This window comes from Canis lupus, chromosome 33 (genome assembly GCF_003254725.2).
Source record: "Canis lupus dingo isolate Sandy chromosome 33, ASM325472v2, whole genome shotgun sequence".
In the NCBI taxonomy this organism is placed as follows: Eukaryota; Metazoa; Chordata; class Mammalia; order Carnivora; family Canidae; genus Canis; species Canis lupus.
This window is the reverse complement of record NC_064275.1, coordinates 25,776,363-25,803,399: the sequence shown is the minus strand read 5'-3', so window position 1 is coordinate 25,803,399 and position 27,037 is coordinate 25,776,363. Positions and strand designations below refer to the sequence as shown.

Sequence of the window (27,037 nt, the reverse complement as noted above, 5' to 3'; positions counted from 1 at the left end):
GTAAGTTAAATAGCTTAGATAAAATGGACATTTAAAAAGATTTATTTTAGCGCACGCATGCGATGGAAGGAGGGGCAGTGGGAGAAGGGGAGAGAGAATCTCTAGCAGACTCCCCAGTAAGTGTGGAGCCTGATAACAGGATTCAATCTCATGAGATTCTAAGATCACGAGATCTTGATCTGAGCCAAAATCAAGTGTCAGATGCCCAACCAACTGAGCCACCAGGTATCCCTAAATTGGACAGATTTTTAGAAAGATACTGAAATTAACTTACATAGACAAATTGAATAGACTTATAGCAAGTGAATAGATTGAATTAATCGTAAAGCTACCCACAAAGAAAAGCCCAGGCCTGTATGGCTTCACTGCTGAATTCTGTCAAACACTTAAAGAAAAATTAATGCTAACTCTTCCTAGAAATTGAGAGGGGGAACACTTTGCAATTTATTTTATGAAGCTAGTATTAGTATTATCCTGATAGCAAAGACATCACAAGAAAACTACAGACCATTATGTCTTATGAAGATGGAGACAAAAATCCTCAAATTGTTAGCAAAGCTAATTCACCAGCATATAAAAAGAATTTTGCACCATGACCAAGTGGCATTTATCCCAGAAATGCAAGATTAGTGTAAAATTCACAAACCAATTAATATATCAGGAAATAAAAAGCAAAAGCCACATTTGTTCTCACAATAAATACAGAAAAATTTTTTGATAAAATCCATCACACTTTAAATGATAAAAACACTAAAAAAACAAGGAATAGAAGGGAACTTCCTTAACATGAATAAAGGCACCTATGAAAAAATTGAAAGATAACATCATACCTAATGGGGAAAACTGAACACTTTTATAGACTAACAATTCAAAAATGAAATGAAAAATTCAAAAGAATCAAAAAATTAAAATAGGAATAAATTTAACAAAAGAAATATAAAACATTGGAAACTACAAAATTTGTCTTTCAGCAAGGGTGTCAAGACCATTCAGTGGAAAAGTGGAAAAGAATAGTCTTTTCAACAAACGGTGCCTGGAACAAATGGGTAGCCATATGTGAAATAATATAGTTGGACCCTTACCTTATACCACAAATAATAATTAACTCAAAGAGGATGACCTAAATGTAAGAGCTAAAACTTTAATTTAGGATAAAGGAAGGAAATTTAGGATTAAGAATACAAACTTTTGTGCTTCAAAAAACACCATTAAGAAAGTGAAAAGAAGGGACACCTGGGTGGCTCAGCGGTTAAGTGCCTGCCTTTGGCCCAGGGTGTGATCTTGGAGTCCTGGGATCAAGTCCCACATTAGGCTCCCTGTATGGAGCCTGCCTCTCTGTGTCTCTCTCTGTGTCTGTGTCTTTGCCTCTCTGTGTGTGTGTCTCTCAAGAATAAATAAATAAAAATCTTAAAGTGGAAAAAAAAAAAAACCTATAGAGTGAAGGAAAATATTTAAAAACCGTATATCTGATAAGGGACTTTTTTTTTTTTTTTAAGCATGTGAGAGCGGTAAAGAATTTAAAAATGGGCAAAGAATCATTCAGATGTTTTTTTTTTTTTTAATGGAGGATATACATTTGGAAAAGAAGTATGTGAAAGAACAGCAGACACCAAAAATTGTGATAGTGGAGAAATTGTCAACCCTCATACACTGCTGGTGGGAATGTAAAATAGTGTAGCACTTTGGAAAAATAATTTGGCATTTCCTCAATTAAAGAGTGTTACCCTGTGACCTAGCAATTTGATTTCTAGGTATATTCCAAAGAAAAATGAAAACACATGTCTGAATAAAAACTTGCCTACAGATGTTTATGGAAACATTACTCAAAATAACCAAAAAGTAGAAAGAACTCAAATCTCTATCACTTGATGAGTTGATATATAATGGGGTATATCCATATGATGGGATATTACTCAGCCATAAAAAGGAATAAAGTACTGATATATGTTGCAACATAGATGAACTTTGAAAATATGCTAAGTATGAAGACATTTTTTGATACTGAAGAGTTCACAAAGTTTGTTTCTTGCACACCCTCTTTGAAAGAATTACTGGAGGATATACTTTAGCCATCTAGGATGAGTATAATAAACCTGTACACACAGTACATATATATATATATATTACCTTCCTCTCACAGCAAAAGTCAAAAAGGAAAACAAAAATAAAATGCCACAATCCTACCAGGAGGATGGGTCCTGAACAGCCGTATACTTTGGGGAGAAGGGGAAAGGAACTTTACAGATGCTACTTAGATGTTGGTGAAGTTAAAGGGTATATTAAAATTAGTGTTAATCATGTTAGCGTCTGTAGGAGTAGGCTTTCCAAACTACTGGGGAGAGGGAGAGAATCCCTGTAAACAGACAGGAAGAGGTGGGGTGAAAGCAATAGAAAAGCACAGGAAAAAAAGATAACAGTATAAGTAGGAAAAGATGCAAAAGTTGAACTTTTATTACAAGAAGTTATTCAACTTTATATCCTTTATCATGATGTGAATCTTCAATCTGTATATTAAACCTTTTTCCTTTGGAAAAAAAAAAAAAAGAAAATATGCTAAGTAAAGAAGCCAATCATCACACATATGATTCTCTTCATATGAATTGTTTTGATTAGAAGTGATAGCCAAACAGAATCTTTTTGAGGTGATGAAAATATTAAAAAATTGACTGGTGGTGATTTGTGTGTAGCTGTGAAAAGACATAAAGCTGTTGACTTGTACACTTTAGTAAAGGTGTTTTAAAAAGTAGCTATTTCTGGTGTCTCTATGTAGTAAGGCTAGGCTATTAGCGTAACAGAGCTCTTTACCATAAGCGAAGCTCATTTGTTCTCTTCCTCTCTCTCATTTTTGTAGAAATCATGACTACTCCAGGAAAAGAGAACTTTCGCCTGAAAAGTTACAAAAATAAGTCCCTGAATCCTGATGAGATGCGCAGAAGAAGGGAGGAAGAGGGACTGCAGTTACGCAAGCAGAAAAGAGAAGAGCAGGTAAATCCTTTACTCTTATTTATTTTAAAGAACTTCTGTTTTAAGTCTGAAACCACTCTATTTTAGTTTTAACAATGCTACATATTTATGTGTGTAAATACATAGCCCTTCCTTCATAAAATCAACGTGTTTTGGGAGTAGGGGAGAGGAAGTAATGAAAAGTGGAATATAAGAATCAAACCTAGTTCTCATATTCCCAGTATAACTACTGTTTACTATTTTGGCCAATTTTTTTTAGTGTATTTTATGTTTTTCTCAAGTTGCAACTTAAGATTTTATGTGCATGTTTGTTAATGAATTCTCAAGTGACCAGTAAAATACTGCTTTTCGTTATAATCTTTAATTTGAAAACCTGTAAACATACAAAATTAAAAAATAGGTGAGCCTCATACTCTTTTGCGTTCAGTAATTGTTAGTAATTTGCCATACTTCATGTCTATCTTTATGTTTATTTATTATGTACTATTTTAATCTATCTAGCAAAATATCTTGCTATTTTAATCTAGCAAAAATCTCAAGGAATATGTCTTCTAACCCCTAAATTAATTTGGTATGATTCATTAGGACATTGGTTTGGATCTTTTTTTTTTTTTTTTTAATTGGTCCTTTTTAACAGAATGAATATTTACAGGAGAATTTGGGACTCACTCTCACTTTACCTTCTAAAAATGCTTAGAATAAATGGTACATCTCAAAGGCAAAGAAATTTAAAGACAGGTAACTTTTTTTTTGCTAATTAGAGACTTTTGAGCTTGGAAGTACCTTTTGACCCCCATGCTGCAAAAGCTCCATAAAAGGCAAATAAATGAGTCACAATCTTTCATACCTTAGAAATAAGGTAATCTGTCATAAATATTTTGCAGTTATAGTGAGCTAGTCTCAAAATAACACTGTTCTTTTGAGTAATATTGCACTGGAACATCCAGTTAAAGTCCAAGAGTATATTACAACCTCAGTGTTTTTTTTGTTAGGGCTGTAGATGTTTGAATCAAACAGTCATTATTACTATTATTTTTTGGGCAAAGAGAGTTTTTTGGGCAAAGACTAGACTCTACTGTCTAGTCTTACAGTAGAGTTTATATATATATATTTTTTTTCTTAAAGATTTTATTTATTTATTTGAGGGAGACTGTGAGAGAGCAGCAGAGAGAGAGGGAGAAGCAGACTCCCCGCTGAGCAGGGAACCTGACATGGGCTCGATTCCAGGACCCTGGGATCATGACCTGAACCAAAGGCAGACGCTTTACCAACTGAGCCACCTAGGCACCCCTATAATAGACTTTATAAAGTGTGGTAAATTAAGTATGAGTTACAATTTATTCATAAAAGAATGAGTTTCTTTGGGTTTCTTGTATCTCTTTATTCATCTCTGCATCTTATTTGAAGTGGAATCTTTCCTTTGGATTAGCTTCTATTTTGGGGATAAATTTTAGAAATCATAATAGCATTGTTACATATTTATATTCCCATATGAATACATAAAAATATACACATGAGCCCAAGTATAGGTCTCAGTATAACCACCAGCTTATGCATCATATTTGGCATAAAGCCATTTGAAGATGTAGTAATGATGCTCTGCCATTGACAGCATTCATTTTATTCTCTCTTGGTGATGGGTGATTTCATGTAATTAGACTTCATTGTAAAGTTTATATAAATAAAATTAATTTTTCATATTAACTGCCTGAAGACAAGTGCTCTGAATGCTTAACATACCAAATGGCAAGTATGGCCCCATATATTGGACTAAAAATATTTGTAGTTGTAATCCTATGAGGTTCATTGTAGGAGATCTCAAATTATGCCCCTGGCTTTAATAAGTTTCTGTGATAAGTTTTTGGAATATTGCTCTATTTACAGTCTTTTTTTAAAAAATACTTTATTTATTCATGAGAAACACAGAGAGAGAGAGAGAGAGGCAGAGACACAGGCAGAGGGAGAAGCAGGCTCCATGCAGGGAGCCCGATATGGGACTCGATCCTGGGTCTCCAGGATCAGGCCCTGGGCCAAAGGCGGCGCTAAACTGCTGAGCCCCACCGGGCTGCCCTCTATTTACAGTCTTAATTTTTAAATTTCATATGTGCTCTATTATAAAGAGAAAACTAGTAAAGCCAATCAGGCTTCTTAATATCAAAACAGTACTTCATGCCTAATTTGTAAAATAATAAATATCAGTAAAATACAGATTCATTTAGGTACTGTTTATCTTTCCACAGTTGCTTTGTCATCAGGAAAGGCACAGGTTGAAGCTAGTTTGAAGAGCTAGATGTAAGGGTAGCACAGGAGTTGATGTTGGCAAGTGTGCAGAAGATACTAACTGCATCTTTAAAGAGCTATCTTTTTAGAAGACAAACACTTAATTTTTGTTATATCTAGGCAGCACTTTATAAATGACATCTGTCCACTTGACACAGACCAAACTAAAACTCATTTTTGGCAAAAAGTTTTACTAGTTGGTGTCATTCTGATTGAGCCAGTCCTTGTAAATTTGAATTAAGTAGACTTTTGTTAATTCAATGTGAATAGGTTAGCTTGTACTGCTTAAAAGTTCATAAGCCCCATCATGATGCAGAATGGAGGTTTGCTTGATGTTTTTAGTTGTAAGAAATATCTTGAGAAGTGAGCAAGTTGATAAACTTGTGGACAGGCAACTTTTCCCGTTGATTAACTTGGTTGACAAGTTCAGTCAACATGTAATCTGTAGATAAGGTATATAAATCTTGATTGTTTGACAGTTTTTTCTTTTTTAAAACCTTTCTCTGAGTAAGACATGCACAGTTGAAATAATTAAATAGCACTACAGTACTTGAAATTAAACTACCAGTGTTCCTGGTCTCATTCCCAAGTAAACCATTTTCAGTCCTCTTAACTAATAATTTAAAATGTCACCTTTTGATGTTCTGTTACGGTAAGTAAATATTTAAGCTCTTATACTGCTTTTCCCTTGTGCCTATTCTCCTAATACAGTCATACTACAGTATGTATTATTTATTGCTGAGCTGAATAGTATATGGTGATTTCCTTTCTTTATACTTTGTTTTTCCTGGAGTTGTCTGATTTTTTTTTTTTTTTTTTTTTTTTTGCTTGGTTTCAGATTTCTGGCTGTCTTTTCATTCTCTTCTACAGCTGCTTTAAAATTATTTTTATCTGATTCTCTATGTGGTTAAACTTCACAAATAATTTATCAGAAAAAAAAACCAAATAATTTATCAGTTCCATGTTTTTTTCCACTGGAGATCTCCACCCTATATTTTCTGTCTTCCTGCACCAGTCAGAATTGTTTATCCTGTGTTCTTGATGTTTAGCTGTAGGCTTAGGGGACTTCCCTTTGCTGAGAATTTCTCATATCTTACCTTGTCATCATCCTTGTGATGTAAATGGTATGATGTTTTTAATTTCAAATTCTACTTATCAATCAGTTGTATTAAAGATCATAACAGTACCCTGCCATTCCATTTTAATAATGACTACATGTGGATGTAAATTTTGCAGTACCAAGAAATGTTATTTTAGTGATTAGGTGTGATTTTGGAGTCATGTAGATGCTTTAAGTAATTGTGAAACAAAATGAAATCCTAATGAAGGAAGAAATCCTTAAAAATAAGAGGAATTAAATGGTCCTGTGTGTCATGTTTGTGGCTAAACCACACAGGAAATACAGCTGGGCACCCACAGTGGCTCAGTGGTTTAGAGCTGCCTTTAGCCCAGGGCCTGATCCTGGAGACCCGAGACCAAGTCCCACATCAGGCTCCCTGCATGGAGCCTGCTTCTCCTTCTACCTGTGTCTCCCCCCCCCCCCCCCCCCCCGTGTCTCATGAATAAATAAATAAAATCTTAAAAAATAATACAGCTTAATATATGGCACAGTGATTAATTTTCTCTGTTGGGCTGTGTCTTAAGGACAAAAAGAAGTATAAACAAATCTTGAACTGCTTCAGTGATCATATAGGATAGATCCTGAAACTATATATATTTATATGTGGATATTCCAGATAACTATGTTAATATTAGGAACCTGGATTTTTAAGGTTGAGATAGAAGTATAAAATCAAAGAAGTTATATAAATTTGAATAGGTAATATTAGTAGGATTTCATGATGTATAACACAGATATACACACAAACCCAGTTTTGTCCTAGTAAGGCTTCGAGATAGTGAAATACCTTATATCAGTGAGCACCTCTAGCACCCTGAGATTGCGGTCATTAGAGAATTTTTCTCTTAAACAAATAGGCTTCTTAGAAGAAACACCTGATTCTTGTTTTAGAGATAGGGAATATTCAAAGTGAATGTGTAGTATTTTTTCATAACATAGAGCGAGGAGGTTTAAGACTGTCGAAACTTGTGTTGAAAAGACTCAGGAGATAGCTTGAACAGGCTCCCTTTAGCCATAAGTGGGACATTTTGAATTAGATAGGGCACTTTGAGGACTCCTGCTTCCAGCCAAAGTGAAATAGCAGGGCCCAGATGTACCCTTCTACCTGAAACAAACCAAGAATAAACAGATAAAATACATGAAACAGTAGTTCAAGATACCAGACATTAACCAGTGAAGGACAGTGATCTCTAGAGATAGGAAACCAAAGAGGTGACCTCTATGATTGCTTCAACAAGAGAGTTTTCAAGTTACAATAGGGAGAGGGAACTAAAGGCCACCGCCTTCCTGAATTGAGGAGACAGAGCTGAGAGTCTGGGGAGATTAAGCCATCTAGAAACAAATAATAAAAGGAAGAGACTATGTATGGAGAAAGAAGCCTAGAGGTCTTCACTGTGTTTCTTTGAGTATTCAGCAGAGTACTGATCAGCATATGTGCTTGAGGAGACTACTCAAGGCTAGAGAAACTATCATCCAAAAAGATTAGAGGGAAGAGTGTGTGGCCCTTACACAGTGCTGAGAATAGCACCTGTTCCTCTAGCCAGACTGGAAAAACTCATCATTTGCAGGGCATTAGGTAGAGTATTCAGGAGAGTCTTGCCTCAGTAGTGGAGATTAATTAGCCATAGACTTAGTACTGCTCCAGACCTCCCTAACAAATCATAAAAGCAAGATCCAAGAGGATCAAACTGCACACTTTGGTGTTTCTGAGTTAGTAATTACACTTATTCTTCTTTTTCAGAATAATGAGTTGGTTTCTTAGCATCCTCTGGAGGGAACAGGAATGTGTTTTAATATTATTAAGAACTCATACTGTTGAGATAGACGTATTTCGGTTTTTTCAGCTATGTTTTCTATGTCTTTTAAAAAACTTTGACTATATAGTTGACATAGAGTATACAATTTAAGTTTTGACATATGTATATATCTGTGAAACCATCACCATACTTAAAATAGTGAACATATTGTTACCTGGTATACCTTTGTATTACTTTTCCCCACCCCTCACCTATCTCCAAGCAACTTCTAATCTTTTTTTTTCAGTCACCACTGATTACTTTGCATAAATGACTTGATACAATATGTGTTCTCTTCTGTCTGGCTTCTTTCAGTCAGCTTAATCATTTTGAGATTCATTTCTGTTGTGTGTATCAGTTCATTCATTTTATTGATGAGTAGCATTCTTTTGTAAAGATAAAACCACAATTGGTTTATCCATTCACCTGTTGGTGGCAGTTTGGATTGTTTCCAGTTTTAGATGATTACAAATAAAGCTGCTACTCATAAAGCTCCACGTTCGTGGACAGCTCTTTGTATGGACATATATTTCCATTTCTCGGGGATAGGTATCTAAGAATGGCTGGGTTGTATAGTAGATGTGTTCTTAAGAAGCTGTCAGCTGTTTGCTAAAATGGGTTGTACTACTTTACTTTCACGTCAGTAGTTTTATGAGAGTTTCATTTGCTCTACCACGTCTTTGTGAACATTTGTTATGGTAGGTCTTTTTCATTTTATCTATTCTAAGGTGTGCATAGTAGTATGCCATTATGGTTTTATTTTACGGTTCCCTAATGACTGAAGGCGAGAGCATCTTTTCATGTGCTTATTTGCCATCTGTATATCTACTTTAGGTGAAGTCTGTTTAGTTTTTAAAATTGTTTTCTGGATCCAAGATATATTGCTAGATATATGATTTTTAAACATTTTCTTCCAGTCAGTGGCTTGCCTTTTCATTTTAAGAAGCGCTGTTTAAAGAGCAGAAGGTTTTGATTTTGGAATTCCATATATCAGTTTTTTTTCTTTTACGGATTGTGCTTTTGTGTGTCAAATCTAAGAATCTTTGTCAAAGCCAAAGGTCGCTGAAGATTTTCTTCTGTTTTCAGTAAGTTTTATTGTTACTAGTTTAAATTCAGGTCTGTGACTGTTTACATTTAGTTTTTGTACATAATGTAAGGTAAGGGGAAAGGGGACATTTTTTTACATATGCTTCTCCAGTTATTCAAGTGTCATTTATTAAAATGATTGTTTCCCCTCATGAACTGCCTTAGAACCATTACATTCAGTTGGCCATCTCTGTGTGGGTCTGGCTTCTGAAGTTTACTCTGTTCCATTGGTTTATTCATCTGTCTTATATATCACACTGTCTTGATTACTGTAGCTTTTATAATAAGTCTTGAAATCATATTACTAGCCCTCTAACCTTGTTCTTTACAAAAATTGTTCTATTATAGGTCCTATGCATTTTTTTTTGTTTTGGTCCTTTGCATTTTTTTTTTAATAAAATCTTTTTTTTTTTAAGATTTATTTATTTATGATAGACATAGAGAGAGAGAGAGGCAGAGACACAGGAGGAGGGAGAGGCAGGCTCCATGCCGGGAGCCCGACGTGGGACTCGATCCCGGGACTCCAGGATCGCGCCCTGGGCCAAAGGCAGGCGCTAAACCGCTGCGCCACCCAGGGATCCCCGGTCCTTTGCATTTTTATATGAACTTTAGAATCAGCTTGTCAATTTGTGCACAAAAGTCTGCTCTGAGGATTTGATTGTGATTATATTAGATCTGTAGATCAGCTTGGGGAGAATGGATATCATAACAATGAGACTTCTGACTCATAAACCCCGTATCTCCATTTATTTAGGTATATAATAGCTCTCAGTGATTTGTAGGTTTTTGTTTTTTTTTTTTTAATTTTTTATTTACTTTTGATAGTCACAGAGAGAGAGAGAGAGAGAGAGAGGCAGAGACATAGGCAGAGGGAGAAGCAGGCTCCATGCACCGGGAACCCGACATGGGATTCGATCCCGGATCTCCAGGATCGCGCCCTGGGCCAAAGGCAGGTGCCAAACTGCTGTGCCACCAAGGGATCCCGGTTTTTTTTTTTTTTAATTTATTTATTTGAGAGAGGAAAGAGAGCCTGAGTGGGAGGCACAGAGGGTGAGACAGATGCTCAGACAGACTCTTTGCTGAGCATGGAGCCTGACGTGGGGCTCAATATCATGATACAGATCAGGACCTGAGCCAAAAGCAAGAGTTGGATCACTTAACCGACTGCGCCACCCAGGTGGCCCTGATTTGTAGTTGTTATTGTTTTGTTTTGGTTACATTTTTCCCTATGTGTTGTGTAGTTTTGATGCTGTTTGTCAGTGGTATGTTTTGAATTTCAGTTTTTGATTGTTCATTGCTAATATTTAGAGACCCCTGGGACTCACTGGGAGAGGTGATTCCTCCATTTTGAAGCATATCTGGGAAGGGTGGCACTGACTCTCAGGGACAAAAAGCCAGTGAACATTTCCTTCCCCTGCTCCTCAGCATAGGTGCAGAGATACCTGCTGAGGGTGGCTAACTTGGATACTGGCTCTTTGCTGTACTTCACTTCAAACTCCATACCCCTGCACTTTGGTGACTGCCCTTCTGGGACAAACCTGCATCAGTCCTAGTGCAGTGAGATCCACCGTCAGAGGGCCAGCACATGTCCACAGCATATCAGGTCCTTAAAGTTGGGAGTTTTAAAATTCAGTGTGCCTGCTTGGGATAGACCCCAAGGTGCTACCAGGCAGGCAGATGGCCAGGACACAGACGGGTGAAGGCAGCGAGCTGAGGGATTCCTAGGACCCATGAGGGGAGATTGTTGGCTCTTCTGGGAGGGCTTCCTGCACCATGGCATGTACAAACTCCCCCCTCTGGGGACTAGGGAGCTGACTCACATTTTTCTCCCCCCCACTCTTTACCATAAACTAACTTCAGTAAGCAGCACAGTGCCAACAATAGTGGCTTAAACTGTTTACACCAAGCCCTGCCCCCTGTGCTATTTCACTAGCGTAGTTGTATTTGAGAACCAGAGCAGTGGACCCCTCCCCCCAGAAGACCAGCACAGACCCTGCATGCACCATATCTGCTGACCATAGAGTTCTGCAAAGCTTCAGCTCTAGTGGAAATAGCATCAAGTCTCTATAAAGGCAGACCAGAGACACCTAATTAAAACTCACCATACTCTGGCCAGGGTCCAAACACTTCCCACTGCAGGCAAGAAGAAACTGCAGAGGACTGACCTGAGAGAAAGAGCAGCCAAAGCATAGCAGCAGAGTGCACAAAGCATCACCAGAGACACTTCTGAAGTGCCCACCTCTGGACAATAGATGACGTCTTCTTCTTAAAGCCATTATTCTCAGGAGCAGGAAACATAACAGGCTTTCTTAGCACACAGAAGAAGACAGAGAGACTTACACAATATGTCAAGACAGAGGAATTCATCCTTAAAGAAAGAACAAGAAGAGTCATGGCCAGAGATCTAATCAAAGCAGATATAAGTAATATGCCTGATCTAGAATTTAAAGTAGCAATCATTAAGGATACTAGTTGGGCTTGAGAAAGGCATAGAGGACACCAGTGAGTCCCTTACTGTAGAGATAAAAGACCAAAAAACTAGTCAGTCTGAAATGAAAAATACCGTAACTGAGATTTGAAACCAACTGGATGTAATAACCACAAGGATGGAAGGGTCAGTGGAATGAATAAGTGATATAAAAGATAAGAATAATGAAGCTGGGGATCCCTGGGTGGCGCAGCGGTTTGACGCCTGCCTTTGGCCCAGGGCGCGATCCTGGAGACCCGGGATCAAATCCCACGTCGGGCTCCCGGTGCATGGAGCCTGCTTCTCCCTCTGCCTATGTCTCTGCCTCTGTCTCTCTCTCTCTGTGACTATCATAAAAAAAAAAAAAAAAAAAAAAAAAGAATAATGAAGCTGAAAGGAAAGAGGGAGAGAAAAATATTAGATCACAAATGTAGACTTAGGGAATTCGGTGATTCCATAAAGTGTAATAACATATCATAGAATCCCAGAAGAAGAAGAGAGAAAAGGGGGCAAAATGTTTATTTGAAGAAATTATAGCTGAAAACTTCTCTAATGTGGAAATAGACATCCAAATCCAGCAGGCACAAACTATTGAAATCAACAAAAGCAGGCCAATACCAAGGTATATCATAGCTAAATTTGCAAAATAACAGAGATAAAGAAAAAAATCCTAAAAGCAGTAAGACAAAAGAAGCTCCTAACTTCCAAGAGAAGACAAATAAGGTTAGTAGCATATCTCTCCTCAGAAACTTGGCAGGCAAGAAGAGAGGCATAATATATTCAGCATGCTGAATGGGAAAAATGTGGAGTCAAGAATACTCTATCCAGCAAGGTTATCATAGTTTTCCAGGCAAACAAAAACTAAAGGAGTTTGTGGCTACTAAACAAGCTCTGCAAGAATTATTAAAGGAGACTCTTTGAGTGGGAAAGAAAGACCAAAAGCAACAAAGACTAGAAAGGAACAGAAAATCTCCAGAAACAATGACAAAACAAGTAATAAAATGGCACTAAATTCACATGTATCAATAATTACTCTGAATGTAAATGGGCTAAATGGTCCAATCAAAAGACAGAATGGATTAAAAAGCAAGACCTATCGGGGATCCCTGGGTGGCTCAGTGGTTTAGCACCTGCCTTTGGCCCAGGGCGCGATCCTGGAGTCCCGGGATCGAGTCCCACGTCGGGCTCCCAGCATGGAGCCTGCTTCTCCCTCCTCCTGTGTCTCTGCCTCTCTCTCTATGTCTATCATAAATAAATAAATATTAAAAAAAAAATAAAAAAAAAAAAAGCAAGACCTATCTATATGCTGCCTACAAGAGACTCATTTTAGACCTAAAGATGCCTGCAGATTGAAAGGGGATGGAGAACCATTTATCATGCCAATGAATGTCAAAAGAAAGCCAGAATAGCAGCATCTGTAGCAGACAAACCAGTTTTTAAAAAAGACAATAACAAGAAATGAAGAGAGCATTATATCATAATAAAGGGATCTATCCAATAAGAAGGCCTAGAAGTTGTAAGTATTTATGCCCCCAACTCGGGAGCACCCAAATATATAAAACATTAACATAAAAGAACTCATTGATAATTATACAGAAATAGTTTGGGACTTTAACACTCCACTTACATCAAAGGACAGATCATTAAGCAGAAAATCAAAATGGAAATAAAGAATGGCTTTGAATGAACACACTGGACCAGATGGACTTAACAGATATTCAGGACATTTCATCCTAAAGCAGCATAGTACACATTCTTTTCTAGTGCACATGAGACATTATCTGGAAGAGATCACATGCTAGTAGGTCACAAATCAGGCCTCAACAAGTACAAAAAGATAGAGATCATAACATGCATATTTTCTGATCATAGCAATGCTATGAAACTTGAAGTCAAACAGAAAAATTTGGAAAGACCACAAATACATGGAGGTTAAAGAACATCCTACTAAAGAATGAATGGGTCAACCATGAAATTAAAGAAGAAATTAACTACAGGGAAACAAAAGTGAAACCATGACAGTCCAAAAACTTTGGGATGCAGTAAAAGCGACCATAAGAGGGAAATATATAGCAATACAGGACTACCTCAAGAAGCAAGAAAAATCTCAAATACATAATCTAATCTTTTACCTAAAGGAGCAAGGAAAAGAATGATGCCTAAAGCCAGCAGAAGAAGGGAAATAATAAATATTAGAGCAGAAATAAATGATACAGAAACAAAATAGTAGAATAGATCAATGAAATTAGGGGCTGATTCTTTGAAAATATTAATAAAATTGATAAACCCCTAGCCCAGACTTACCAAAAGGAAAAGAGAAGGGACCCAGATAAAATCACGAATGCAAGAGATCACAGCCAACACCACAGAAATAGAAACAATTATGACAATATTTTGAAAAATTATATGTCAACAAATTAGGCAATCTGGAAGAAATGGTTAGAAACAGAAATTGCCAAAATTGAAACAGGAAGAAATAGAAAACTCAACAGACCAGTAACCAGCAAAAAAATTGAACTAGTAATCCAAAATCTCCCAACAAACAAAAGTCCAGGATCAGATGGCTTCCCAGGGGAATTCTACCAAACATTTAAAGAAGAGTTAATACCTATTCTTCTCAAACTTCCAAAAAAAGAAATGGAAGGAAATTTCCAAATTCATTCTACGAGGCCGACATTACCTTGATTCCAAAACCCGACCAAGACCCCACTAAAAAAAGATATACAGGCCAAAATTATGAAGGCCAAATATTCTCAACAAAATACTAGCAAATCAAACCCAATAGTACATTAAAAGAATCATTCTCCAGGATCAAGTGGGATCTGTTCCTGGGCTTACAAGGGTGGTTCAGTATTCACAAATCAACGTGATACACTACATTAATAAAGCATAAGAACTATATGATTCTCTCAATAGATGCAGAAAAGTATTTTGACAGAGTACAACATCCATTCTTGATAAAAACCCTCAACAAAGTAAGGGGTAGAAGGAACATAACCTCAATATCATAAAGACCATAGACAGAAGACCTAGCTAATAACATCCTCAGTGGGGTAAAACGGAGAGCTTTTTCCTCTATAGTTGGGAACAAGCCTTGGGACTTTCACTCTCACCACAATTACTTAATATAGGACTGGAAGTCCTCGCCTCAGTAATCAGACAACAAAAAGAAATAAAAGGCATCCACATTGGCAAGGAATAAGTCAAACTTCCATTATTTACAGATGACACTATACTCTATGTAGAAGACCCAAAAGCTCCACTAAAAAATTGCTAGAACTGATACACAAATTCAGTAAAGTTGCAGGATACAAAATCCAGCCTACAGAAATGTGTTGCATTTCTATGCACCAGCAATGAAGCAGGAGAAAGAAATCAAGGAATTGATCCCATTTACAATTACACCAAAAACCAAAAGATACGTAGGAATAAATCCAACCAAAGAGGTAAAAGTAAAAGATCTGTACTCTGAAAACTCTAGGACATTTAGAAAAGAAGTTGAAGAGGACACAGAGAAAGGGAAAGACATTCCATACTACTGGATTAGGAGAACAAATACTGTTAAAATGTCTATACTACCCAAAGCAGTCTACACATTTAATGCAATCACTATCAACATACCACCAGCATTTCTCACAGAAATAGAACAAACAATCCTAATATTTATATGGAACCACAAAAGACTCTGAATAGCCAAAGCAAACCTGAAAAAGAAAAGCAAAACTGGAGGCATCACAATTCCAGACTTTAAGTTATATTACAGAGCTGTAATGAACAAGACAGTATGGTACTGGCACAAAAACAGACACATAGATCAATGAAACAGAATAGAAAACCCAGAAATGGACCCACAGCTATACGGCCAACTAATCTTCAAACAAAGCAAGAAAGAATATCAATGGAAAAAAAGTCTCTTCAATAAAAGGTGTTAGGAAAACTGGACAGCAGCATGCAAAAAGAAAGGCCATTTTCTTACCCCATACACAAAAATAAATTCGAAATAAATTAATAAATTAATTCAGGACCTAAATGTGAGACAGGAAACCATCAAAATCCTAGAGGAGAACACAGGCAGCAACCTTTTGACCTTGGTTGTTAAGCAAGTTCTTATTAGACACATTTCCCACAAAAGCAAAAAATGAACTATTGAGACTTCATCAAGGTGAAAAGCTTCTGCACAGCAAAGGAAACAATCAGCAAAACTAAAAGGCACTCTGCCGAATGGGAGAATATATTTGCAAATGACATATCCAATAAAGGGAATTTAAGAAATGAAACAGGTGAACATAGGAGGAAAACGAGAGACAAACCATAAAATAGACTCTTAACTATAGAGAGAACAAGCAGGGTTGATGGAGGGACATCAGTGGCGGATGGGTTAAATGCTTGATGGGCATTAATGAAGGCACTTGTGATGAACACTAGGTGTTATATGTAAGTGATGAATCCCCAAATTTTCCTGAAACTCATATTATACTCTGTGTTACTTAACTGGAATTTAAATAAAAACATGACACTAAAAAATTTTTTTTGGCCATTTTCCAAATATATTCCCCCACCCCAACCTTAGGGACCCCCGTGCATGTATTTTAGGTCACTTGATGTCCCACAGCTGACTTATATTTTATACCTGTTTTCTCAGCCTTTTTTCCATGTGTTGTATTTCAAAGTGTTATACTGCTATGTGCTTAAATTCAGTAATCTTTTCTTCTGCAGTATATAATGTGCTGTTAATTCCATCCAGTGTACTTTTCATCTGAAAATTGTATTTTTCATATGTAGGTATTTGCTTAGCCTTTGTTTATCTCTTATCTTTCCTAATATTTATACTTCTACTTTTTGAATATGTGGAATATATTTATAACAGTTTTAATGTTCTTTCCCATTTCTCCCATTTCTGTCATTTCTAGGTGGTTTTGCTAGATTGATTTTTTTTTTCCTTCCTGATGTCTTTTCTTCTTTTTAGTGCTTGGTAGTTTCCAATTGAATTCCAAGGATTATGAAGTTTACCTTATTGTTGGAGCTTTTATACTTTTTAAATATATATAATTCTGAATTTGTCTTTGGATTTAGTAAATTACTTGGAACCAGTTTGTTTTTACATTTCATTGGGCTGGACCCTTAATACCCTTTAATCTAGAGCTAATTAAGCCTCATTTCTGAACCAGTATCCTTCTTAGTATTCTGCTAAATGCCCTATGTATATTAGGAAGTCTTTTCACTTGAATATTCCTTGACTTGTATAACTTCCAAAATTATTTGCATGTTTGTTGGAAGTGGAAGTGGTTCCTTTCCCAGCTTGTTTTCTCGTTATATACCTGTTCTTATAGTATGAAGCTAAAGACTAATGGGAACTTTCTACAAAGTTTGAGTTCTCTGTTGATCTTTTGTCTTCATTACTTTGCCTATGGATTCTAGTTGCCTTGGCCTCCTCATTTCTAAACTCTGTCTCCTTACCTGAGGGAGCCTTTAGGCTCTGTTTGGGTTTCACCCTCCCAAGGCTACAGCCTGGAAACTGTCCAGACAATAATCTGAGGCAATCATTGGGCCAGGTTTTTTTTTTCCCCCCTTTTCTGAAGGATCACTGCCTGGCTACATGTTATCCATTTGCTGAAATGCATTATTTCATGGATTTTGTCTGCTTTTAGAGTTGCATAGGGAGAGAGGATGAGTTATTGTTACTCTATCGTGGCTTGAACAAATGAACTGCTTCGGACAATTAAAGATATAATGAAGGCACCTTAGTAGGCTACCTTTGTAAGGAAGTATTCTTTACCTTCACAAATTAATGGATACTTTAAAGGCAGTGTTCAAGCAGGAACTGGTTGCTGAACAGGTTGGAAAGGTTGAGAAGTCTCAGTTTATTATCTTTGAAGGTTAAGGGGGAAATATTAACTTATTCTGACATCATTTTTATCATTTCCTCTAGTGCATTGGTAAGACTATAAGATCACCAATTTAACATAGAGGAAAGAGGGGAGTGGCCAAGTATGCCCTAGCTCCTTTTTCAACCTTCCTTTTTTTATGTGTCATGTCCTGTCAGGCTTCTCTTAGTAAGTTTTACCACATCAAGTGTTAACAGCATGTTGTGATAGTTAATTGCATCAGATTATAACACTGGAGAATTCTGAAATAGTTCCTCATCAGGAAAGGTTGAAGGTGGCACAACCTTTAGAATGTTTTAAATCATTTTCGGAAAGCTCCATCCTTCCTTACTGCCTTTTAAGTGGGGTTCCTAGTGTTCGCATGTTGAACTCCCTTGTATTAGAATACGTGAGTCACAGTTTTTTATTTTTCAGTTATTCAAGCGAAGAAATGTTGCTACAGCAGAGGAAGAAACAGAAGAAGAAGTTATGTCAGATGGAGGCTTCCATGAGGCTCAGATTAATAACATGGAGATGGCACCAGTAAGTAAGATAATGAAAGAAACTTTTTTTTTTAGTGTTTTTCTGAGGAAGATAGGAGATGTAGCTTACTATTTGGGTCTTAAAAAAGGTATTAGTAGATACTATAAAAAGTACTTGCCATTTCATTTTTAAAAAGGAGCCATATAATTTATTTCATGGTTCATTAGATATTTATTATAGTTTGAACATGCAGTTAAACAGAATTAACTAAATTGTAAGGATTAAATCAGTGATTAAAACTTCAAAAAAGATAATTATAAAATTATTCCTTAAAAGTTAAATAACAAGGATACATTAAAGGAAATTCCAGTTTGCTATTCATTCCAGTTATCAAAGTGGGCATGTTTATATGATTTTCAAAATCGGTTCCACATCGCAGTTGTTGAAATTTTCTATTATAACCCATTTCACAACTTTTTTGAGGTTACATAAGCAGATAAAAATATGCTTTATGTGGATTATACCTTTCTGGATTTCTAGTTTATTGTAGTCAATTAATTATATATTTACACACACATATATGTACATATATATACGCACACATACACACACACATACACGTATATGTGTTTTTCAAGGAGAAATCTCTTCTATTGAAGAGAATGGAAAAGTTATCATAAAACAAGAAAATAGTGGAAAACTAAAAAGTTATTATAAAGAAATGGAAATTTTAGATAAATTTAGGAGTCCGTTGAATTTGATAATGGCTAAAATCTATGATTCTGTGAGTATACTCATACTATCTATACTCATTCAATAAATATTTGTTGAATGTTTGCTGTATGCCAACCATCAATGATAGGAATGGTAAGATGGACAGGGTTTTTGGCTTTCAGGAAGCTTATACTATACTGCAGGAACCTGGCCAGTAAATACTTAACTGAGAAAAATATCTAATAGTGGAAAGGGCTGGCATAGATCAAAATAGAGCGATAGAGATGGAGCAGCTGCTTTAGATTTGGAGGTCATAAAGAGCCTTCCTCTAGAACTTAACACGTAGTCTGAATGACAAGGAACAACCAACCAAGTGATGAGGAAGGGAGGAAGAATAATGAACTCCTTGTGTTAGTATTTACTACTAAGATTACTTTCTTGTTGTCATGAGCTTCTTAACGATAGACAGTATTTGTCTTTGTCACATTGTTTATCATCTCAGATGCTTCTGTGTGTAAAGATTATCTTTCGTGTAACTTTTCTAGATATAAATACGATTAATTTAATAATGTGGCCACAACTTGTACTGTCTTTGTTTTCCTTTGAATTAAAGTTAAAATTTTATCATACTTGCTTTTTGTTTGTGTTGCCAGGGTGGTGTTATTACTTCCGACATGATCGAAATGATATTTTCCAATAGCCCAGAGCAACAGCTTTCAGCAACACAGAAATTCAGAAAACTGCTTTCAAAAGGTGAGTTCTGGGGATCCCTGGGTGGCGCAGCGGTTTGGCGCCTGCCTTTGGCCCAGGGCGCGATCCTGGAGACCCGGGATCGAATTCCTACATCGGTCTCCCGGTGCATGGAGCCTGCTTCTCCCTCTGCCTATGTCTCTGCCTCTCTCTCTTTCTCTCTCTGTGACTATCATAAATAAATAAAAAAAAAAATTAAAAAAAAAAAACAAAAGGTAAGTTCTAAATATGTTAAAGTACAGTTGACCCTTAAATGACAAAGGGCTTGAACTGTGCGGGTCTACTTACAATGCAGATCTTTTTCAATAAATACAGTACAGTACTATAAATGTATTTTCTCTTCCTAATAATTTTCTTAGTATTTTCTTTTCTCTAGCTTTATTGTAAGAATACAGTTTATAATACATGTAACATAACAAAATATGTGCTAATTGCCTGTTTGTTATTGGTGAAGTTTCCTGTCAACAGTAGGCTATTAGTAATTAGGTTTTGGGGAAGTCAAAAGTTACCCAAGGATTTTCAGCTGTGTGGGGATTGGCACCCCCAAACCTTTGTATTGCTTAAGGGCCAAATGTATATTTTTTCATTTAGTTTAAAAAATAGTACTTTCCCATAATCTATTTTTCAGATCACGGATAAAAGACCTTAAAATGATAAGAACAGTAGTCAGTAATTCGTGTTAATTCAAATTGAGAAACTCCACTCTTTTTTAAGAAAAATGTTTTTTTGTTGTTTTTAAATTTAATTTTATATATTTTAAAGGTTTTATTTATTTGAGAGAGAGAATGAGCGTGAGAAAGAGAGAGCATGAGCAGGGAGGAGGGGTAGAGGGCTCGTTCCCAGGATCTTGGGATCATGACCAGAGCTGAAGGTAGATGTCTAAAAAATGGAGCCATCCAGGTGCCTTTTTGTTGTTTTTTAAAAGATTTTATTATTTTTAAGTAATCTCTACAACCAGTGTGGGGCTTCAACTCACAACCCTGAGATCAAGGGTCACATGCTATGGACTGAACCAGCCAGGTACAGGTGCCCTAAGAAAATCTTTTAAAATATTAGTTGAAAGATCAGTGATTATTGGTTTTAATATTATCATTTTATGACTGAAATTTAAGTATGAGTTTATTGGTGGCATGGTAATTATCTATAATTAGAGTAGACTAGGCCTTTGCCAATTCTGTACAAGCGAAAAGAACTGGACCTCTGAACCTCATTAAAATGTCGATAATAAACACTGGCATTAAATAAACAGCAGACTCCCTCTCCCCCAGGAGATGTGTAAGGTGTAGTTTTTTGGAGTCATGAGTGATAATATATCCCTTTTGAGGTACCTGGCATAGAAAGCTCTGTTAACATATAGACATAACAAAATGTGTGACATAGCAAAAGTTACAGTTTTTGTATGACAGTTTATTAATATTTGAAGGCCATTATCATGTATAGCTTCCCTTTTCCCGTCTCTTTTCAGCTTGCTCACACTATGGGGCATTTTAGGACCTTTCATTGCTCTCTACTATTTTCCTGCCTGGATTCTAGTTTGCTGTCCATCCCTCTTAAAAATGTGATAACTGGAATACAATACTTTAGATGTGTTCTTATTACCCTAAGGTGTGGGAAGAGATTGCCTTCCTTGTCCTGAGACTACACATTCCAATAATGTACTCCAAGATAGCATCAGTTATTTTGGTAGTCACAATACAGTAATGCTTCACTGTATTTGTAGCCATCTAAACTCCATAGAACTTTTCTCCATGCACTGTTTTTAGGTTTTGTCTCTAAAATCATGTAGCTTTTTTTTTGTTTTTAAGGTTTATTTATTCATGAGTAACAGAGAAAGAGAGAGGGAGAGACCTAGGCAGAGGGAGAAGCAGGCTCTTCACAGGAGTCCAATGTAGGACAAGATCTGGGATCCCAGGATCATGATCTGAGCCGAAGGCAGATGCTCAGCGGCAGAGCCACCCAGTCGTCCCTCATGTAGAATTTTTTTAAGTTGCTTTTTAAAAAACTCAGTTGCTAAATCCTGCTTTAAACCCTGTTGTTTTCTTGTTAACTTCAGCTTACTGTTTTTCCTACATGCTCTGTAATCTGTCATTTTAACTAATCTTTATTATGATCATCATTGTTATCTGAATGGTTGATAAAAATGTTGAACCAGGCAAAGATCATGTCATCAGAGCTTGCTCCAAATAATACTGAACTATTAGTCACCTTTTTTGTTTTGTTTTGTTTTTCAGTAAAGCCATGGACTTGGCTAAGAATCCCTGGTAATAAGTACTGTAATCCATCTGCCATTTTTCTTACATCACTCTATGAATGTCATCAAGAACTTCGTCAGATCTGTCACTGAAATTACCATACGATTTTTCAGGACATTTTCTATCTATTTACCCAACAGATTCTTAGAATGATTTCATTTATAAGATACTCTGTTGTCATAAATGAAAAACGAGATTAATTTGGCAAATAATCTTTAATGAATTCTTGCTGGCTCCTACTTACCACTACTGCTGTAAAATTAAATCCTGCAAGCACATGCAGTCACCTAATGCAGTTTCTTAAAGCAACTTATTGTTAAACAGAAAGACTAAAAACCCATATACAGAGATGGGGCTAAATGAAGTGTACCGAAATAATAATATGGTTGTGTTTGGTTTTCCCCCACTTCCTAAGTTTTCTAAAGTTGTAGAGGCGATAACTTTAATTTTTGAGAAGTCTGCTCATCATTTCCACATTAAAGCTTACCTTATTGTAAGGTAAGGTACAATAGTCTCAAAGTGAGCTACCCTACTCTCAAAGTGATTGAACTCAATTTTACATTTTAAATTTTACATTTTTTTTTTTTTTTTTAGATTTTCAACATGAAAGAGATGCTAAAATGGAGGGAGGGATATTATGAAGTAAATTTGAGATAATAAAGTCCTTGCATTGAAATGAAAGGATTATTTTTCTTCTTTCCTTTTATCTTACGGGGAGACAGAACCTAATCCTCCTATTGATGAAGTCATCAGCACACCGGGAGTGGTGGCCAGGTTTGTGGAGTTCCTCAAACGAAAAGAGAACTGTACACTGCAGGTGCGAATCATTTTCATTTCTTGCCTCATATTTTAATTCCCTTTGCAAACTTAAATTTTATATACAGATTTGTTACTTCTGTTAATTTACACAAGGGGTTCGTTTTTGGTACATTGTTCCTGACAACCACATTACAAGCTGCTGTGATAGCTCTGTTAACATCTAAGGCCCTTGGCTTTACTCTTTAGAATTCTTGTTATTTTTAGTCATGAAAAGGACTATTTTATGGTGATTGTGGATAATACTTATTTGATAGGGAATTGTCTGTGGTAGAGGAGTCATTATAAATAGAATTTAAGGGTGAGCTATGTAAAATTTGGTTTTGAAGGATTTTTAGATTATATTTGTTGGCTTTGCAGGACTGTATAACAGAGGCTAGATTAGAGACTCACTAATCCCCAAACCTGATCCTAGTTAAATCCTTCCCTTTATCCTCAAGAGCTGACAAGGAGATAGCCTTGTCATGAATGTTGGTGCTTGGTACTAGGTTAATTTAGTTTATCTCAGGTACTGTATTATGTAGAGGTTCCAAGAGGAAATTCTTCACCTTCTAGATTGACAGTTTTCTTTCTTTCTTTTTTTTTTTCTTTTTCTTTTTTTTTTTACGATTTATTTACTTATTCATTCAGAGAGAGCAAAGAGAGAGGCAGACACAGGCAGAGGGAGAAGCAGGCTCCATGCAGGAAGCCCGATGTGGGACTCGATCCTGGGTCTCCAGGATCACACCCCGGGCTGCAGGCGGCGCTAAACCGCTGCGCCACCGGGGCTGCCCCGATTGGACAGTTTTCACAGTGGAAAGAAATAGCTGTCAACTACTCATTCTGGTAGTTACCTGGAAGTTTTAAAATACTGTTTTGGGTTTCTTTTTCTTTCTGAATAAAGTTGGATTTTTAGTAAACTGGTAATTTTTTAGTAGCTGTATTTCCTTGGTAGTAACCCACTGAATCAGTTTCTGCATTACTCTTTTAACTAGTACCTTTAGTATCTAAATTGTTTTCTGTAGTATCTAATCTGAAGGGCTCTGGCCCTTTCGAGAGATTCCATAACTATAAAAATGGGTTAGGTGCAAAGTAGATCACACATGAGGTTAGTTTTCCAAGTACATTTGCCAATAACAAGTTAAGTGTAAAGTAATTTTCACCCTCCTGTTTGTTTTTGCCTTACTTTCTAAGGCTATGGAGAGTGGGGCAATTTTTATAAGTGATGATAACCCCTGCCCCCAGGCTCTTTACTGTCCAGAGGATTGTAGACAATTCATAAGACTTGATGCTTTGTCTTGATATTTTCTCTCCTTTCCTCCCACCCCATCTTTCTCCTCCTTTTACTCTCTTTGTTGCGGTGATGAGTTCTTTCCAGAAGAAAAACAAGAAATCCAGAAAAGGTAGAGTACTTCAATGTCCCATCAGTTTTTCTTCTCCAGTTTGAAATTTACTAATCCCCAAGTTCATTTGAATTAAGATTCTGTTTTGCTAGCTGCCTCTTGGATTGTAATTCTGGTCCCCGTCTAAGGCCAGGATCATCGGACACCTGAAAAATAATCAGGTTCACCTAGAGAGCAAGGAAAGAGACTTTTATCAGAAAAAAAAAAAAAAAAAAAAAAAGGAAATCCAGACAACCAACACTGCAGAGTACCAAGCCTGAGCCCTAAGCAACCTGCCAAGAGAACCAGAGGGACCAAATGAAGAGCCTTACTGCAGTTTATCATTTGAAAAGCTTTGTAGGAAGAGGGAGGTAGGGAAAATTATCATTGTTTATGTGAACATATGTTTTTGTCCTATTTCTGACAATGAGAGTGGTTGAGAGATACTGAATTTTCTCCTGGATCTAGCCATTTTAAATAGGTGGTCACAGAGGTCCGGTTCCTTAATGTATTAAAGAATAATGGTATAACCTCCTAGGCCTAAAATGAAAAAAGAGAAACGGATCTTTCCCCATCTCCACATTTTCCAATACTCCCTAAAGAGTGCAGTGTGTTCTCTCAGACAGTGCCCTCTCCTGGCTCCCATGTGTAAATTCTACATCATTTTTGATTCTGTAATCCTAGAGCTTGATCTTCTGAAGATGAAAGCCTTTGGAAATCTCTAATATGCTTCTATCTAAATTCTGAGGTTTCCACCCTTGTGCAAACAATCAGGCTGGAAGATTGAGAAATGATTCCTCTAGAAGCGACCATCTCATGATTTTCAACTTAGCTATCCAAAGACTGAGAAATAACCACCCTGTTTATTATTTAAAGGTCATCATCCCCAGCTTTTCTTCTGTGTACATTTTAAGCATGGTGTTGTTCTCTCTCTAATGTGGCTAGTGGGTAACATCAACCAGTCCAGAAGCAGGAGAAGCAACTATATTGAGGGAGACACTAGAGCCGGGAGACTTCGTGCTCTTATAATTAGACATGCTCTGGGAAGCTTGGAGGGTACTCCTTCCTCTATCTTCTTAGAGAGCATTAGGATGTAAGTTGTCCCTGATACTCCTGCCTGCTTCCTAGAAATTTGAATAGTGTGTTTTTGGAATGGGGCTTTTGCCATTTCTCTTCTGGAAAGAGAGTAATAATATATAGTCATAATAATAGCTCAACTCACTGATAAATTCTGTGGACAAACTTAATCCCTTCATTTCATAAAGAACTATGAATCCTAGTGAAGGGTCTCTTGACTTACTTTCTGACTCTCCTTGTGCCCAAATCAGTGAGGTACCTCATGCCAAGGAGATAACAATGTCTGCTTTGGGCAGTGCTACCCAGATACTCATCTCCCTTCAAATAAGATGAACAGGGATGGAATCTAGGATTTTGGCAACAGTGTCCTCTAACTAAGAGCATTCTCCAGCTCAGTGACATGAAGGCCTCAGTCATATCTGAACCTTTGATACAAGATTGGTCTGCCTTATGGTATATTCTGTGGGCCTACTTTGTTTGGTTTTTTGAGTCTAGGCCCAGCATGTACAATTGTACTGTCCTTTGCAGTGCTGAGATGCATTCTCAAACTTCTTATAGAAGCTTTTTATGAAAATAGCTAGAAATAAGTAAATTGCACCCTAGTTCCATTCATTAAGTACTCTTAAAACTGTAAATTTAAATTAAATTGGTTTAGTTTCCCCATTCTTTCCCTTCTTGTCCCATAGAAAAGCTTAATGGGATAAACTGCAGTAAGCCTTCATCCTCTTGTGTCTTTTCCCATCCTCATTGATCCCTCTACCTTTCTTGAAAGGTTGCTCAGATGACTCAGGCACTGTTCTCTGCAGAGTTTGATATCTGGGTTTATTTTTCTGATGTGAGCCTCTCTTTTCACTTGCTCTCCAGGTGAGCCTGGCATTTGCTAGGAACCAGAGTGGACCCGGCAAAGTGGCCAGCAACAGAGTCCTGATCCAAATGGAGAAAGGGAACCAGGCGTACCTCAACCTGGAGTGGGAAACTTGATAGGAGGTCAGAAGTACTTCAGCTTTGGATTCTCATTTTCCTTACTTAAGGAACTGAGCACCAGAAGGTAGAGACTGAGAAAGGGAAGAGAGAAAATACCAAATCTTCAGTGTGACCTTCAGATTTCAACTCCAGCCTTATTTAGCAAGTCTGGACAGTGAAAAGTAATAGTGGAATTACAATTTATAAGCAATCACAGCATGACAGGTTGTTTTCCTCGCATGGTACCATTCTTAGAACATTCAGAATATGGTAGTTTAAAACAAAATAGAGGGAGAAAGGATTATAATTATTCTGGCTACCATTTATTTTCAAGTGATAGCATTTCTTAGATTTTACCCATCGTATTACTGATTTTTTTGAATCTCGTGGTTACTTAAATTACTTTTTCTGGCCATTTGTTTTTGCTGTCAACTCTGGACTTTCACATTTCATAGCTCTCTTGCATGTTAAATTCTAATCTGGGACCCAAGGCTGAAACATTACAACACTGAAAGCAAAACTCAGTGAAAGAGAGGTTACATAGTTTGAAGTACCATCAGTTTCTTAAAAACATACATATTAAACACATTTGAAAGTTGTTTCTTTTAGCACTTTAACAGGGGCCTGTATGAGGGGAAGTTTCCTCCCTCCCTCCCTCCCTCTCTCCCTCCCTCCCTTCCTTCCTCCCTCCCTCCTACCTACATATGTACATTTCACACAATACACAGATGGGCATCTGATGAGTTTTTATAAGGTAAACATCAAAGTAATCAGTATGTGTGTGTGTGTGTGTGAGAGAGAGAGAGAGAGAGAGAATGCCTTGTTCATGCAGATTATGAATTTCAGCAGCTCTCTGGTTATAAGTTACTTATCTGTCTCTGTCTCTGATGCTTTCTGATTTCTGTTCTTACCAAGTGAGGCCCTGAATCTTGTTTTCAGAGGTTGTCATCACTGTGTACTTCTTAGTAATAAACATAACTCTGGTACATTCTTCTTTTTTCAGATATCCTAATTTCCAATTTTTTTCCATCCATGTTTAGCTTA

The 27,037-nt window shown here is 36.8% G+C and overlaps 1 protein-coding gene across 5 annotated transcripts in view; it reads left to right on the top strand.

The window, feature by feature from the left end:
- The window catches only part of KPNA1 (karyopherin subunit alpha 1), a 70,318-nt gene that overhangs the window by 19,341 nt on the left and 23,940 nt on the right, over positions 1-27,037 (top strand). For all 5 annotated transcript variants that reach the window (XM_025475407.3, XM_025475386.3, XM_025475417.3 and 2 more), the window contains 4 exons: positions 2,852-2,985; positions 18,013-18,120; positions 19,428-19,527; positions 22,499-22,593. In XM_025475407.3, coding sequence (XP_025331192.1) covers positions 2,857-2,985; positions 18,013-18,120; positions 19,428-19,527; positions 22,499-22,593 — 432 coding nt within the window. In that variant the 5' untranslated portion in view covers positions 2,852-2,856. The remainder of the gene's footprint in view (positions 1-2,851; positions 2,986-18,012; positions 18,121-19,427; positions 19,528-22,498; positions 22,594-27,037) is intronic.